This window comes from Bufo gargarizans, chromosome 2, assembly GCF_014858855.1.
Source record: "Bufo gargarizans isolate SCDJY-AF-19 chromosome 2, ASM1485885v1, whole genome shotgun sequence".
In the NCBI taxonomy this organism is placed as follows: Eukaryota; Metazoa; Chordata; class Amphibia; order Anura; family Bufonidae; genus Bufo; species Bufo gargarizans.
The window spans coordinates 674,203,026-674,220,972 of record NC_058081.1 but is presented as its reverse complement, the minus strand read 5'-3'; the positions used below and the strand labels follow the sequence as shown (position 1 = coordinate 674,220,972).

Below are 17,947 nucleotides of genomic sequence, written 5' to 3'. Positions count from 1 at the left end.
ACTGCTAAACGTGAATATCCAATTCCTCTCATTGTTTGATTTCTACCTCCACTGTCATTCATAGACATTTTTCAAAACAACACCTTGAGATTATATTAGATTCATAGTAAAAAAAACACTGCTTTGAATGAATATATTGCATATTACAGCATTCTATTTTATTTCCAAAGCTAATAAAGTTGCAATGCAACACTCCATATGCATGGCCTCATCTATTAATTATTTAGCACATTACATCTGAATAAGTATTGGTTCTACAAATAACATTGATTTTTGTTCCATTATACATAAAGGGGTACTGCATATTGTTTAACATTAGGCATTGGGCCAGTAAACCTCAAACACTAGGCTATTGAGCCCATATAACTATCATGGAAGCCATATACACAACTATGATTAATACATATATTCGGAAAAGGAATTTATCAATGATGTATCCAACGTGAAGCCACTCTCTGGCGTCACACTGATTAGTATTCTTCTTCAGGCACTCTCGGAAGGATACAATTTCCTTTAGAACTCTGAGAAGTACTTCCGAGTCTTGTGTGGTTGACAATTGCCCATCATGCTTCATGTTCCCATCATTGTAGTTTGCCAGTTTTTCTGCACATAAAAAACTAAGTATAAATCCACTAATACAAAGTACATATATCATAGCTGCTACTACTAAGTGGTATCTAAACACATGATCAAGAAACAAAAATCGGCCAATGTTTCTCTTCACATAAACACAATCAGCATACCTTATACAAGTTCATGAAAATGTACAGTAAGTGAAACCTTCTAAATTACCTACATTTCTGCATTATTAATAAACAGTTTACTATGTGTCACACTTATACATAAATCAGTCTAACAAAACAAATAACACACTACGTCTGTCTTTTTTGAGTAAATACCAACAGTACAAGAAAGTAAACCCTTGAATTGAATAGCCTGTAGATCTCCCTTCATCAACAAACATTTCTTGTGGCTAAAAATATGAGTTGCATGATGTTGGGGAGGAATTTGGGATCATTCCCCCCTTTAAATGTGGTTCAATATTCCTGTGATGCCTTGCAAGCACAGCTGCCTGCAGGTCATACCAAAACATTTTGACAAGGTAAAGGGCAGGACTCTGACTTGGCCATTATATATATATATATTTCTAACAATTCTTTAGTTTGTACTTGTATGATTTGTATTTATTTTAGAGAGAGTGTTGGGATCCTCACACAGAGTCACACTCTCAATAAAAAAAAAATACAAACTAGTTCCACATCCAGAAAAACAAAAGAACCAGAACATCTCAAGAGAAAATTGCTTTGCTCTATTCATTGGCCTTGGAGGGTACTCCTCACTGTGCTTTTTATCATTACGGAAACCAAAAAACATTCATGCTGAGCACTGTATTACGGGAAACATTGTTTTAGCTTTCTGGGAATAATATATGCAAATTCATATATCTTAATTCTGTCGGCATCAGACAGGATATCCTGTACTTTCTATTTTGTCAGGTAATCTAATTTGCATAAAGTTTCTAAATAAAGATATTCAAATTAAGCTTTTTTTTTTTCCAAAATGGAAAATAATTGTAATCTTATCAAATGCCAGCTGAATTAAGACATACAAATTTGCATAAATTCTCCATAGAAACCAACAGCAATGTTGCCTGTCATTTGATAATCATGCATATTCTTTTGGTATCCCTATGTCACCGCTGTGTCATGGTCTGATGGTAGTGGACCGTGACACTTTAGCCGTGCATGCTTGTTGCCGGTGGCAACGTGTAAGGTTTAAGGTTATTGTCCCTTCCCATTCTAGTGGGTATGGGGTTAAAGTGTGAGCAAGGTTGAGCTGGGAGTGGCATATCCCGCCTTCCTACATTGTATGGACAACAACCTTAAAGGGGAAGTGTGTAAACATGCTAAAAACTACGCGTTGCCACCGGCAACAAGCATGCATGGCTAAAGTGTCACGGTTCACTACCACCAGACCATGACACAGCTGTGACACCCTAATGATGAAGAGCACCCTGAAGACCACCCAGCCCTCCCAAGGCCAGTCAGCTAAGTGAGGCAGCTTTCTCTTGAGACATTCTGGATCTTTTGTTCTTCCGGAAGCAGAGCTAGCTTGCATGGCTTCTTGACTGAAATGTAGCTCTGTTGTTTCACTTTCACTTGAATGTGGGGGCTCTCTCAGGGTTGTTTTAAATGAACCCTCCCAAAAACTGTTTTTTTTTTAGAACTTACTAAGAATTTTGATTTTTTTTTGCTCATCATTGATTCTAACAAACCCAAACATATTTCAATTCATGGAAAACATGTGGAACACAGGAATAAAAAAAAAAAATACAGAATAGCCTTACAGAGTTAAACCTTCCTTGCACCAGCAACGCAGGTAACTTGAGCTTTTCTACTTGAAACCTCTGGGTGTGTACTACTTCTATTATGGAGACCAGTTAACATATGTAATGACTCTTGTAGGCTAGACAATGCTCTTCTTGATTTCTGGGAAAATATATGCAAACTAGCATTTCAACATCAGTTAGAATCAGAAATAATTTATTTTGCTGCATTTTGTAATTTTAATTATAATTATTTCTGGGTAAATATATGCAAACTTGAATGTCTAACATCAGTTGGAATCAGAAAGAATTTATTTTGCTGCATGTTGTAATTTTAATTATAATTATTTAATTTGAAAATCAATCTTTCTAATGCCAGCTGATAGACATTCTCAATAGCATATATTTTTCCCAGCTAGTCATCACATAGTGGTCTCCATAAAATAAATATTACCCACACAAAGGTCCCCCAAGGCCTCTCAGCTGTAAATAAACCTTCTTTCTACTGTTGCTATGGTAAAAATAAATTGTTTGTTCTGGAACAGCTATTGCACCAGTTATGTTAGGAATCTCGTGTAAGTAGTTGAGCAATGATTTAGAAAGCTACACTATAGTTGTGAAACACTAAACTTTTCTAATCTTTTTAGGTAGAAAGCACATGTTTTTTACATTCAGGTCTCTCTCTTCGACTAAAATGAATCACAAAATATTTGGGTTTGCTAGAGTCAAAAATGTTTGCAAAATTCTGGATGGATTCAAAATTAAAATAGATTTGATTTGTTGATTTAATTTGTTGAACTCTAGTATGTATAGTTATACATATCTCCTTGTGCTTCATAGATTAATTTTCTCAAATATTTTGTTGTTAATCAATCATAATAAGAATTCCCCTTAGTGGTAGCCTGAAACTGTTTAATCTGTGCCTTTTCATTATAAGATTTTTTATCTGTTGTTGTGCTTGCATTCCCACATAACCCTTCTCTTGAAAGGAAACATGCAAGTTAGCCTCTCTTCTAAAAAAATAAAAAGGAAAGAAAACCGAGAGAATCATACTAGGAATCCAGCATTCCAACACCCTTTAACGGAGCAAATCAAAGAAAAGTTGCTTGTTTGCCTGAGAGGCCATGGATCACTTCTTATGGAGGAGCCAGTCAATGCTCCCCTGGGTTTCTGTGAAAAATATATGAAAAAAGTGGCCTAGGAAAGCTAATTTGAATATCTTTCCTAAAAACCCAAATGGGGATTGACTGGCTTATGATACTTGCCACATGTACTACACATTAGAATTAACATTTTAAAAAAATTTGGGATGGATTCCAAACCGGACAATTTGCTAATCTTTATTGGATATCTTTCCAAATGATTCTTTACGCAAAGCATATTGTACTCCCAGTCTAGACAGATATAACTAATTATCCATGTAGTCATTAGTCTCATTCTATAGGAAAATGTTATATATTAACCCCTTCCTGACATCCACTGTACATGTATCATGGATGTTGGGCCGTTAACCCCTTAAAAACAATACCATTTTCATTTTTGCTTTTTTGTTTTTTTCTCCCTACATTCTAAGAGCCATAACGTTTTTTAAATTTACCATTCACATATTTTTTGTATGCTTTTATTAGACCATGTAATTTACCATGTTGTGTATTGGAAAAAAACTCTTGGGATGAAATTGAAAAAACCCACAAGTCTGCAAAAGTTTTTTGATATTACGGCATTCACTGTGCAGTAAAAATGAAATGACATCCTTAATCTGCGGGGGAATATGATTAGGTTGATACCAAATTTGTATAGTATTTATTTTGTTTAACTACTTAAAAAAAAACCTTTAACATAATTTTTCTGTTTCTGACAGCCATAACTTTTTTTATTTTTCTGCATAGCAAGATCTATGAGAGCTTGTTTTTTGCAGGATGAACTTTAGTATTTATTGGTACCATTTTTGTGGTATGTATGACTTTTTGATCATTCTTATTCAATATTTATATTTTATATTTTAATAGCTCAGACATTTTTATTTATGTTTATTTTTATTTGTATAATTGTGAATTTTGAATGATTTTTTTTAGCCTTCTAAGGGGGCTAAAACGTGTGATCTTCTGATCTATGGGATTCTGTCATTTGGCCTGCTGAGCCATGCCTTGTGCGCAGCTTTAAAGTTAACTAGAGATGAGCGAATCGAAGTTGACGAAGTGGAATTCTATCCGAATTTCAGAAAAAATTCGATTTGCACCGAATCCGAATTTCCTCACGCTTCGTGGTAACGTTTCGCATTTTTTCCTTAAATGGCTGCTGCATGTGTTAGGACATGGAGCAAGAAACTCTGGGAACAAGGGATCACCCACAATGCCATACATGCAGCCAATCAGCAGCCAGCCACACTTGTGATGTCACAGCCCTATAAATAGCCGCAGCCATCTTGGATTCAGCCACATTGCGCTCTTGTGATAAGTGCATTACTAACACCTGAAGTGACATCCACTTTTCCAACCTGGGACAGAGATATAAAGGAAACTTTTTTCTTTTCTCTTTTTGAAACAGCAGTATACAATTACAATGATATACAAAGTCCGGGTGTATAACCAGAAAGATTTTTGGTGCACTATATACCACAGAATACCCTGATTGTTTTTATTATATGTCATTGTAGACCTTGATTATTGCATTATTTTATCACATTATTTTTATTGTTTTATATTTTATGGGGATATATATTTAGAGATTAATACATTTTTAGCATATTTCAATCTGGTGACCAAGTGTATGAGTGCTCGCCCATTCTCGCAAAAAAATTTCTATTATTTGCAGTTCAGAGGTGCAGTTATATGTTCTAAAGCCTTTTGTGGCGTGTATAAGTGAAAAAAAATAAGGGCCTACTTGCTGTTCAGCGGTGTAGTTATATGTTCTAAAGCCCTTTCTGGCATGTATTAGTTGCAAAAAAATATATATTATTTGCCGTTCTGCGGTGCAGTTATATGTTCTAAAGCACTTTTTGGCGTATATTAGTGGCAAAAAATATATATATTATTTGCCATTCAGTGGTGCAGTTATATGTTCTAATGCCTTTTGTGAAGTTTATAAGTGGAAAAAAGTAAGGGCCTATTTGCTGTTCAGCGGTGCAGTTATATGTTCTAAAGCCCTTTTTTGCGTGTATTAGTGGCACAAAAAAAGTTTATTTGACGTTGTGTGGGGAAATGAGAAAATGACAGGCCTTTTTGGTGTGTATTAGTGGAAACAAATATATATTATTTGCCGTTCAGTGATGCAGTTGTATATTCTAAAGCTTTTATGGTGTGTATAAGTGGAAAAAACATAAGGGCCTATTTGCCATTCAGCAGTGCAGTTATATGTTCTAAAGCCTTTTGTGGCTTGTATAAGTGAAAAAATATAAGGGCCTATTTGCCGTTCAGCAGTGTAGTTATATGTTCTAAAGCCCTTTTTGGCGTGTATTAGTGGCAAAAAAATATATATTTGCCGTTCAGCGGTACAGTTATATGTTCTAAAGCCATTTTTTGCATGTATTAGTGACAAAAAATAGATATTTGCCATTCGGTGGTGCAGTTTTATGTTCTAAAGCCCTTTTTGGTGTGTATTAGTGGAAAAAAATATATATATATTTGCCGTTCAGCGGTGCAGTTATATGTTCTAAAGCCTTTTGTGGCTTGTATAAGTGGAAAAATATAAGGGCCTATTTGCCGTTCAGCGGTGCAGTTATATGTTCTAAAGCCCTTTTTGGCGTGTATTAGTGGAAAAAAAAGGGCTTATTAGCCATTGTGTGGTGATGTGGGGTGGGGTTAATTTTTTTTGTATTTATTTATTTGATCTAACACTATGTCAGGCAGAGAAGTGCCAGGCCCTGCAAAGGGGAGTGGCAGAGGCCTAAATGTTTCTGGCGCAGGCACAGGTCGCAGCAGAGTAAGGGGGCGTAGCAGCAGGAGTCGCAGCAAGAGGCCTAAGCTCCTGGTGACATCTAGCGGTCATGTCTTGACCAGCAACCCAGTGGTTCTTGAATGGTTCACTCGGTCAACCATTTAATCCCACGTGACATCAGACACCCCCAGCCAAGAGTCGGTGGGTTCCTCTGACACGACGCTTAGTTGGCATGGCCTGGGAGCAGGCCCTGTGCCCACACCTGTCCTAAACCTTCCTCTGTTATTTTCAGTTCCCTCACCGCGAGAAGTATTATATCCCGTAGGCTCGATTCCACTTTTCAGCGAGGAGGATCTACTAGAGCACAGTCAGCAGCTACTGCCCAGCCAAGATCTGGAGGAGACATCTGCCGCTTCTTCCGGTAAGCGTGCAAGTAGTGATGAGGAGAGTGACGTGGGAGCTGGTGTTGCGAGCGGTTGGGCTCCTGACCCAAAGACTGTTGAGGAGGACATCAGTGATGTGAAGATAGTACTCGATGATGATAATGTAGGTGATCACACTTGGGAGCCAGGTGAATTAGGGGCTTCATCATTATCGGGAGAAGAGGGTGTCAGCTTGCCCGTGAGGTAGCAGCGGAGCAACTAAGTCACTAGAGTGGCCGGGAGTCAGCAGGGTGGCAGCAGTGGGAGGTCGGGAGCAAACATGCCCGGGGTAGACCAACCGCTTTTCCAGAGCCTACCTGCCTGGAAAGTGGTGGTGCAGGGGTTCACGGAAGCAGCAGCAGTAGCAGTCCGTCAGTACGAAGTGTTGGGGGTAAAATCACCTACTCGGCGGTGTACGCCACCAGAGGAGGTGAACATGGCCATTTGTAGAATCTGTGGGCAGAAGGTGAAGTGTGGCCAGGGTGCCAATATTGGCACCACGGCCCTGCGTCAAAATATGCAGCATCACCATAAAGTGGCCTGGGAGAAAAGTGGCTCTGTTGTAGTGGTCCAGCCTGCAGCAGCAACTGCTGCATCACCCAGCGGCATCGGTATCTGATTTCAGGCAATCAAGGCTCCACCACCTCAGCCAAAGGGAGCTGTCTGTCCTTCCCATCATTTGCTGGTCTTGATGCTCCTGCTCCTCCTCATCAGTCATTCCGTCAGCAATCAATACCCAAAGTGATTGCCAAGAGACAACAGTATGCGTGCACTCATCCAATGGCGCAGAAGCTGAATGTGCTCATGGCCAAGATGGTGGTGCTGCAGTCCCTCCCTTTCCAAGTGGTGGACTCTGCACCAATCCTTAAGCCTGTTGGTATCTGCCAAAGTGCACGGCAGTGCGGACGTGTGGAGTTCAACTACGGTCAGGGACATAACATATCCTTTACGGCTCACTGGGTGAATGTGGTTTCTGCACAGCCACACCAGCAACTTGGCCAGGTGACTCCGCTTCTGCCTCCACATTCTCACGCTTTTGGTCCTGCTACAATGTCCACCTCTGCCTCCTCATACTCCACCGTGTCCTGAGCCTCCACTGCAGGGACAAATCACAGTGCCCCTCCAGTATAATACATGTGCAGGGCATGACGGTGTCACGCTGTTCTGCACCTTGTTTGCATGGGCGTACAGAGTCACACAGGGCAGGAACTGCTCCATGTCCTTCATCAAGAAATTGAATCCTGGCTTTCTCGGCAACAACTCAAATTCGGAACCATGGTTACCAACAACTGGAAGAACATGGTATCGGCGCTGGGTCAAGGAGGGCTGAGCCATGCTCCCTGCTTGGCACACGTGTTCAATCTGGTTGTCAAGCAGTTCCTGAAGTCTTCCACCTATCTGCAAGACATCCTAAAAATGGCCAGGAAACTTTGCATGCACTTCAGCCACTCGTACACTGCAAAGCACACCCTCCTTGAGCTGCAGCGGCAGAACGGCATCCTCCAGCATAGGCTGATATATCCACCCGCTGGAATTCCACCCTTCATATGTTGGACTGACTATACGAACAGAGAAAGGCCATAAACAATTTTTTGATAATCCAAGCAGACAGGAGTACTCCCCTGTGTAACTTTGATGTCAGCCAGTGGCAGCTCATGCGTGCTCAGGCCCTTTGAGGAGGCCACGTTATTTGTCAGTCGCCAGGAGTACGGGATGAACAACGTCATTCTACTGCTTCATGTCCTGGAACAGATGCTGGTAAATCTGGCTGGTCAGGGGACTGGAGATGTGGCACCTACATCTCACGGCCACATGAGCCCTGTGTGGGCTGAACTGGAGGAGGAGGACATTGGAGCACAAGCAATATGTAGTGAAATGGGTGGTTTTTATACACAGGTGACAGGAGAGGAGGAGCAGGAGCAGCCACAGGAGCTACAGGGCAATGAGGCAGAGGACCCAGACACACCATGGCAGTATGCAGTGGAGGTGGAGGCAGGGAGTCCCTCCGAGTCACTTGCACAAATGGCTCGATGCATGCTCAATTGCTTGCGTAGTGACAGCTGAATTGGCAGCATTCAGCAGAGGGATGACTTCTGGCTCTCCACCTTGTTGGACTCTCACATCCGGTCCAAAATGGGGGCATTTTTTACACCCACTCAGAGGGAGGACAAACTGAACTACTATAGAGACATCCTATGTAGTCAGTTGGCCGCTGCCTATCTGAGCCATCGTCCATCCTCTTGCAGGTCTGACCGGGGGGGCCCTCTGCGCTCACGTTCCTCTGCCATGGTAGGGGTAGGAGCAGTTCCAGCTGCATCAGCAGCAACTTGAGTCTAGAGTCACTGATGAGCAGCTATCTTGACCCGCCTAGTGAAGAAACTACTCACCAGCAGCAGCAGCTAGACCTGGAGCAGGACCTGAACCAGCAGGTAGTGGCATACTTGGACAGCACTCTGCCACCCCACATTGATGATCCACTGGACTACTGGGCAGCCAAACTGGATTTGTGGCCGCAACTAGCAGAGTTTGCCCAGTAGTGTAGCATCAGTGCGGGTGTTTAGTGCGGCGAGGGCCATAGTTACCCCAATAAGAACTCGCCTGTCCACCCAACATGTGGAGAGACTGATCTTTGTCAAGATAAATCAAGCGTGGATCAGCCAGGATTTCCACCCACCAATGTCTGATGCATCAGACTAGATCATCCATGGTGCCACACCAACAGTTTGACAAGAGAGATCGGTTTCTTCTGACTACCTGCCACCTGCTGCACCCACCTGATGCCACACATCTGATGCCAAGTGCTCCTTCTTTTACCCACCATCTTCTGCTGGTACTGGTATTGCCACCCACCTCCCCACTCTGTCATTGGGCCACTCTGTGGTCTCCTCATGCTGCTTCCACCTCACCACTATGTCATAGGTCCACACTGTGGACTTCTCATGCTGTTCCCACCCTCTCCACTTCATGACTGGGCCACTATTTTGCCTTTCGGCCTGGCTGAAATCATAATTTATTTGACCCTTCTTCTGATCTGTCAGAAGGACGGAAAAATGAGACACACAACATATCCTGTCTATGTAACAGCTGTAAGGCTGGCATAACATGGTCTCTATTTTGCATCAGAATTAGCTTATGATTTGGTAGCAAAAGCAGGAGTGGGTACAAAACACAGAAGACATGCAAATATTCCATTCACATGTCATCTCTGTTTTAGATCCACTCCTGAGTGAAGGCGGATGCTCCACAGACAGGATCCTTTTTTGGGGGGTTATTGTTCTGACGGATCATAGGAAGGGCAAAATAATCAGTGACGTCAACAGAAACTTACTGCTAACACCCTCTCCACTCTGTTGGGGGGGGGGGGGGCTCTACTTGTATAAGCGTTTAATAGAACAGGTCCTGTAGAAATCTATGTGTAATCAGTGAATTGGTGTAAAAGGAGTGCATTCTTTCACGCTATAGTAGGATCTTGGGCCTCTGCACGGTTCTTTATACCTGGCACTAACATCGACCTGTAAGGCCTGTAAGGCTGAGTTGACACTTAAGTAATATGGTCAGTTTTGGCCCCGTAACTGCTCAAATAAGGGGTAAGACAGATGTACGGTATCTGCATGCTGTGAGAGGGGAGAGAGAGCAGAAGTGGAGAAATATCTGATTGGCTTGGAGTGTTTGCACAAGGAAATGTCAGTTCACCTTTAGTTCAGTAATACAAGTAGCACGCAGTAGTTGGTTTTACCTGTAGTCTACCACTTACCAGTGCTGCTGTTCTCTTTTTGCTCTGATACATCTGATGATGCATCATTGCATGATGTAATAAATGAATCATTGTTCTTTAAGCAAAGAACAGTTGCCATTTTCTCCAGGACCAGTGTTTTCACCCACTTAGGAACTGCTCGATTAAGTTCCTGTTGATGGACTAGATGAGATATGAAAATGCTCTCCATTACGCTGAGCACAATTAATACCATGCCCATACCAAAATATGAACCTATAAGAGAGAAATAAATAGTTCACGTATTTCTGGAGAATAATCACTAGGTGATTCCATATACATTATAAATAATCAGGTGTGGGAATCAAGTTTATTAACAAATTCCCACCTCAGCTTGTAGGATTCTATACCCTAATAATCAACAATTACAATATTCCAAATTCACTATACATTAATATGGAATCTGGGTAACTATGTATGCACCCTCAGCCTAGAATTTAAAAATTCATTTGCTACACTATAGATGTAATATACACACATTCATAGGCATGCATAGCAAAAAGAAAGATGTACGGCGTGTACAGATCACCACAGCAAATCTAACCGTCTAAATATAAAAGTCAGAGCCAAATTTAACATTAAAATACATTAACTGAACCAAATTTATAACAAATAATTTACCAAAACTAAGCTCATTATATATACTCAGTACCAGAACCAGGTAGACTATATAACTACAGTACCAGAAACAAGCTCAGTACATACATTTTATCCCAAAATTAAGTTCAGTAGGATCAATTGAATTCAGTAGCACCACGCATCATCGCTGCAGACAATACAGTGAATACAGCACTCATGCTATGTAGTAAAAGAATAATACACAATGAAATTCATTGACTCACAGGAGACTTCTTTCAATTAAGGTATTATTATTTTTGTTTTCCACTCAGCCCAGACCTCACTGACAACTTATCCTCACCATATCTCAAATGAAATCTCTATGCTTCTATTGTAATCTGCCTAATATGGTATGGGTTGACAATTTAAAGCAAGAGTACTTTAAACTCACTGTGAAACACAGATATTTGTCCCCCATTTCACCAATGACATCAAAATGCCACATATATCTTGTGAGACGTTCTTGAGCCAAGGGTTCCAGTGCACCCATCAGCATCTACAAATGCACTTTTTGCACCATTGTATCCATTCCCTAAGGATACAGACACAAATGAGGCTAGTGGCAGGGCTGGGAAAAACTATGTGGATATTCTGCTTCTGTCTCATTTTATAGTCATTTCAACATCTGACTGAATCCTACCACTGTGAAGAATACTGAATGAAGTCAAATATTTCTATTTGGATCTTTCATGATGTAATATACTTCTGCAAACATTTCTTCTGCTGTGGAATATTATTTAGTTCACATTACTGATTCTTATAACAAGGTTTCACATATTGTACAGTAGGTGTCATCTTTTTGTCCAAGCTCTTGAAGACAGTCATGTGTTTGGTAGTCTTGGGCTACGCAGGAAACTTGCATTCTATGTTGTACCTACATACAGTACATGGTTCTATGAGAAAGAGATACACAGATGACTTATGTTGGTGGTTGGAGAGATTTGGACTTGGCTTGACAAAGGTCAGCAGTTTCTTTTGTAAAGGGGTTTCCAGGTGTTTTTTTTACTGGTGACCTATCCTCTGGATAGGTCATCAGTATCTGACCAGTGGGGTCTGACAGTGGGCTGCAATACCAAGCAAAGCCCCAATTAAATGTACAGTGCTGTGCTTGGTAAGCAGAGAGAAGACCGCAACACTACTGGTGGCTCTACTGCCTTCTCAAACAGCTGATCACGTGGATCCCAGGTGTCGGACCCCCACCATTCAGATACTGATGACCTATACAGAGGGTAGGTCATCAGTTAAAAAAACTTGGAAAACCCTATTAAAATTAAACTTGTCATGACTGTGCCAGCTTATGTCATATTAAATCACTGGTATTTCATATTGATTTATTTTGGCTTTCCATAGTGAATTCCAATGATGCTTTCAAATAAATATATAAAATGTACAGGAACTGACACCAAAAAATAATGCACTGTAATGCCGTGGGCAGGGACACAACAAAAGCAGGGACACAACAAAGTCTCTTCAACACTGTTTATTGCTTGTTCCAGCCAACTTACAGTTCAGTTGCAGCCGTATCGCAGCCGGGTTAGGTAATCAGTCCACAGGCCAGTGCTTCCTTTACACGTGCCTTGCAGTGTGTGATCTGCAGCCTCTCACTCCACAGACACACCCTGCTTCCTGCTGCTCACTTTTAAAAGACAATCTAGGACATGAGCCATGTATAAACCCCAGAGTGGATCGTGGGGAGTAAGCACCCACCCAGCTCTTTGCTTACTCCCAGTAAAAGCCAGGCTCTGGCTTCCACTCCACCAAGGCTGGGTACCTTGGTGGCACATCTCAGGTGCACCACAACAAACCACAATATGTATCTCCTAAATAGGGTTCCTGCACCATTCTGGGAGCATTACCCTGTAGTTTTCCTGCCTGATGTTCCACCAAGAAATTAAAATTCTGCAAGGAACGAAACCACCTGGTGACCCGAGCATTTCTCTCCTTGGAATTTCTCATCCAGACCAATGGTGAATGGTCCGTCACCAGGCGAAAATGTTGCCCCAGCAGGTAGTACCGTAAGGACTCCAAGGCCCATTTGATGGCTAGGCACTCCTTCTCCACTACACTATAGTTCTTTTCTGCTGGGATAAGCTTTCTGCTCAAATAAGTGATCGGATGTTCTTCTCCACTCACTTTTTGAGATAGAACTGCTCCTAGCCCTACTTCAGATGCGTTTGGACGATGAATTCGTCCTTAAAGTTGGGGTTGGAAAGGACGGGCTGTTTACAAAGGGCCAATTTCAGGGCCTGAAATGCTTCTTCTGCCTGAGGATTCCACTGAATTCTGACTGACTTCCTTCCTTTCAGCAGATCGGTCAGGAGTGCAGCCCTCCTTTCCACCAGCCCATCTGTTTGGGGTAATACACTGATGTGTGTAACTGTTTGATTTAAAGCAGCTTGCACAACTCCTTTGTCACTTTGGATATAAAAGGAGTACCTTGATCCGTACGGATCTCTTTTGGCAACTCAGTGCAGCAAAACATGGCAAATAGTTCCCTGGCAATAAGTTTGGATGAGGTATGGCAGAGAGGAATACTGCGGATAGTCCAATACCACTAATATGTGTTGGTGGCCCCAGGCCGACTTTACCACAGGCCCTAAAAGATCCATAGTGATCCACTCAAAAGATACCTCTATTATGGGAAGAGGTACCAGTGGACTACAAAAATCCTCAGTGGGAGCAGTAATCTGACACTCTGGACATGACTCACAATACCTCCTCTTCATAGACTCTAGGCCAGAAGAACCACTGGAGTATACGCTCTAGTGTCTTTTTGACCCCAAGATGACTTCCCATTACATGTGTGTGAGCCAAGTCTAATACTGTCCGACGGTAGCGCTGTGGTACTACTAACTTCTCCACTACTTGTCGGAACTTGTCAACGCAGTACAATAAATCTGAGGAAACAGCCATATGGGAAATCACTGCTTCTGCCCCCGGGTGTTGGGCTACCCCATTGATTACAGTCACTCTCTCTCTGTCCCGTACCAGAGCAGGGTCCTGGAGTTGGGCGGCCCCAAACCTGTCCCGGAACACCTCCAGCTCCGGGATAGATGTGGCCTCTGTGGCCTCATCGGCCAATACCTCTAGGGGAATCCTATCGGGGTTACTGTATGCTTGACCTCACGTAACCACTGCTCCCAACACTTCATAACAACTACGTTGTAATGGTGTAGATGGCGGGCAAATCATTGAAATCTTGCTTCTCTCAGTCCAATAATACACCCTCTCTCAAAGTCTGTCAACTGGGAAACATTTTTTTGAGTGAGTCATAGAGGCATGTCTACCAGTAAACGATCACTCACCAAGAAGTACACTACTCAAAAGTAGCCTCTGAGAGCCTTTTATAAGGCAGGGAAGCACTGTTACTCCCTCTTGTGGTAAGACCCAGTGATTTATCAGACCACAACTGTCATCATTTACATATCTGCCTGAGAGACAACTGCATGCCAAATTTTAAGCAATCCAACATTTCTATCTGGGTGCGTTATTTTCTTTTTTTTTTTTGTCAACAAGGGTATATTATTATTGAATTTTTTTCTTCCATAAAATTTTTACCCCCTGATAATTTTTAGGAGAATGCCTTTGTTGTTACCATAACAGAACATTTAGATGCAGTAAATTCTTGTAAAAAGGTTTCACCTATTAATGGTGTTCCAATAGGAGGAGATGCCTCTGCTACAATGAGGAGAAAGACGGAATATCCAAGGAGGAGAGTTATCTTGAAAGATGTTCTCTCTCCTTTTTCTGGAGGTATGTAGAATCCAACAATATTCATAACCATTAGCAACATACTGGGCAGGATCAGATTCACAATATAAAACTGAGGTTTTCTTTTTAATATTATCTGGAAAAATGAACAGGGCAAAATATTAAAACCATAGATTCATATAATCCTTCATAAATACACTGACCAAAAATATAAACGCAACACTTTTGGTTTTGCTCCCATTTTGCATGAGCTGAACTCAAAGATCTGAAACATTTTCTACATACACAAAAGACCCATTACTCTCAAATATTGTTCACAAATCTGTATAAGGGCTCTTTCACACCTGCGTTATTGTCTTCCGGCATAGAGTTCCCTCGTCGGGGCTCTATGCCGGAAGAATCCTGATCAGGATTATCCCCATGCATTCTGAATGGAGTGAAATCCGTTCAGGATGCATCAGGATGTCTTCAGTTCCGGAACGGAACGTTTTTTGGCCGGAGAAAATACCGCAGCATGCTGCGCTTTTTGCTCCGGCCAAAAAAACTTAAGACTTGCCGCAAGGCCGGATCCGGAATGAATGCCCATTGAAAGGCATTGATCCGGATCCGGCCTTAAGCTAAACGTCGTTTCGGCGCATTGCCGGATACGACGTTTAGCTTTTTTAGAGTGGTTACCATGGCTGCTGGGACGCTAAAGTCCTGGCAGCCATGGTAAAGTGGAGCGGGGAGCGGGGGAGCAGTATACTTACCATCCGTGCGGCTCCCGGGGCGCTCCAGAGTGACGTCAGGGCGCCCCAGGCGCATGGATGACGTGATCGCATGGCACGTCAGCCATGCGCATGGGGCGCTCTGACGTCATTCTGGAGCGCCCCGGGAGCCGCGCGGACTGTAAGTATACCGCTCCCCCGCTCCCCACTCCTACTATGGCAACCAGGACTTTAATAGCGTCCTGGGTGCCATAGTAACACTGAAAGCATTTTGAAGACGGATCCGTCTTCAAATGCTTTCAGTACACTTGCGTTTTTCCGGATCCGGCGTGTAATTCCGGCAAGTGGAGTACACGCCGGATCCGGACAACGCAAGTGTGAAAGAGCCCTAAATCTGTGTTAGTAGAAAATGTCCTTTGCCGAGATAATCCATCCCACCTCACAGGTGTCTAATCAGGTGCTGATTAGACTGCATGAATATTGTGCCTTAGACTGCCCACAATAGAAGACCACTCTGAAATGTGCACAGTTTTGCCTTACTGGGGGAAGAGGATCAGAAAACCAGTCAGTATCTGGTGTGGTCACCATTTGCATCACTTAGTGCAAACATCTATGTCGCATAGAGTTGATCAGTTTGTTGATTGTGGCCTGTGGAATGTTGGTCCACTCCTCTTCAATAGCTGTGCAAAGTTGCAGAATATTGGCAGGAACTGGAACACGCTGTCGTATACGCCGATCCAGAGCATCCCAAACATGCTCAATGTGAGACATGTCCGGTGAGTATGCTGGCCATGGAAGAACTGAGATGTTTTCAGCTTCCAGGAATTCTGTACAGATCCTTGCAATATGGGGCCGTGCATTATCATGCTGCAACATGAGGTGATGGTCGTGGATAAATGGCACAACAATGGGCCTCTGGATCTCGTCACGGTATCTCTGTGCATTCAAAATGCCATCAATAAAATGTACCTGTGTTTGTTTTCCATAACATACGCCTGCCCATACCATAACCCCACCGCCACCATGGGCTACTCAATGCACAACCTTGACGTCAGCAAATCGCTCACCCACACAACGCCACACACACTGTCTGCCATCTGCCCTGAACAGTGAAAACTGGGACTCATCTATGAACAGAATGCCTCTCCAATGTGCCAGACACCATCTAATGTGAGCATTTGCCCACTTAAGTCGGTTACGACAACAAACTGCAGTAAGTTCTAGACCCCGATGAGGACAACGAGTATGCAGATGAGCTTCCCTGAGACGGTTTCTGACAGTTTGTGCAGGAATTCTTTGGTTATGAAAACCGATTGTTGCTGAAGCTGTCCGGGTGGCTGGTCTCAGATGATCATGGAGGTGAACATGCTGGATGTGGAGGTCCTGGGCTGGTGTGGTTACATGTGGTCTGCGGTTGTGAGACCGGTTGGATGTTCTGCCAAATTCTCTGAAATGCCTTTGAAGACGGCTTATAGTAGAGAAATGAACAGTCATTGCATGAGCAATAGCTCTGGTAGACATTCCTGCGGTCAGCATGCCAATTGCACGCTCCCTCAAACGTTGCAACATCTGTGGCATTGTGCTGTGTGATCAAACTGCACATTTCAGAGAGGCCTTTTATTGTGGGCAGTCTAAGGCACACCTGTGCAATAATTATTCTGTCTAATCAGCACCTTGATATGCCACAGCTGTGAGGTGGGATGCATTATCTCGGCAAAAAAGAAGTGCTCACTATCAGATTTAGACAGATTTGTGAACAATATTTGAGAGTATTGGGTCTTTTGTGTATGTAGAAAATGTTTCACATCTTTGAGTTCAGATCATGCAAAATAGGAGCAAAACAGAAAGTGTTGTGTTTATATTTTTGGTCAGTGTATATTTAACCCTAAAATGAACAGCAAATCTCAAGAATAAAGACACAATTAATGGAATTTTCACACTGTCAAACCCATATGTACCAAAAATATGATTCTTTTCTGTGGAGTCTTTATATAGGAAACTAGAACAATTCTTTAGACCCACTGCTCTCACTGTGTCTTTATATTAAGATAATATTGTTAACATTAACATTTGGTTGCCAAGCAAGCCTCCCTGCCCATACACATTCATGCTTGCATCGGAAAAGGAAAGAAAGTTTAAAAAAAATATATAATTTGTCAGGAGAGAGTCAGAAGGATCATATACACATTGATAGGACTGTTTGGACCTGCCAAAATCATCAGGTTCAGGTTCATCTTAAGCATGCATACAGTCAGTTTTAGATTGTATGCTGTTTAAAGTATAGATTCATCTATGGAAAAATCATTGACCAACACTAAAAAGTGTACTCACCAATCAGCACAAGCTAAAGTTTCAAAAGCTCTTTTATGGTGGATTCTACGGGAATAAATAGGCTGAAACAATAGGTAAGTGGATAAGAAGTTTCCTAAGCACTGATAAAGGTATATACAGAAAAGATATACAGATCATAAAATGCAGAAACAATCTCTTAACCTGAAATTGGGCAAGCACATTT

At 42.2% G+C, this 17,947-nt stretch overlaps 2 protein-coding genes across 2 annotated transcripts in view; both read right to left on the bottom strand.

The window, feature by feature from the left end:
- Window positions 1-342: 342 nt before the first annotated feature.
- Window positions 343-17,138, bottom strand: LOC122926282 (5-hydroxytryptamine receptor 3A-like). Its single transcript, XM_044277656.1, has 4 exons — window positions 17,106-17,138; window positions 14,657-14,861; window positions 10,379-10,612; window positions 343-603 (listed from the first exon to the last, which is right to left on the bottom strand). Exons 1-4 carry the CDS (start codon window positions 17,136-17,138, stop codon window positions 350-352), a joined length of 726 nt encoding a protein of 241 aa, XP_044133591.1. The 3' UTR covers window positions 343-349.
- A 162-nt stretch (window positions 17,139-17,300) lies between these two features.
- Window positions 17,301-17,947, bottom strand: part of LOC122926281 (5-hydroxytryptamine receptor 3A-like) — a 41,863-nt gene continuing 41,216 nt past the window's right edge. Inside the window, exon 6 of the mRNA XM_044277655.1 lies at window positions 17,301-17,317. Coding sequence (XP_044133590.1) covers window positions 17,301-17,317 — 17 coding nt within the window. The remainder of the gene's footprint in view (window positions 17,318-17,947) is intronic.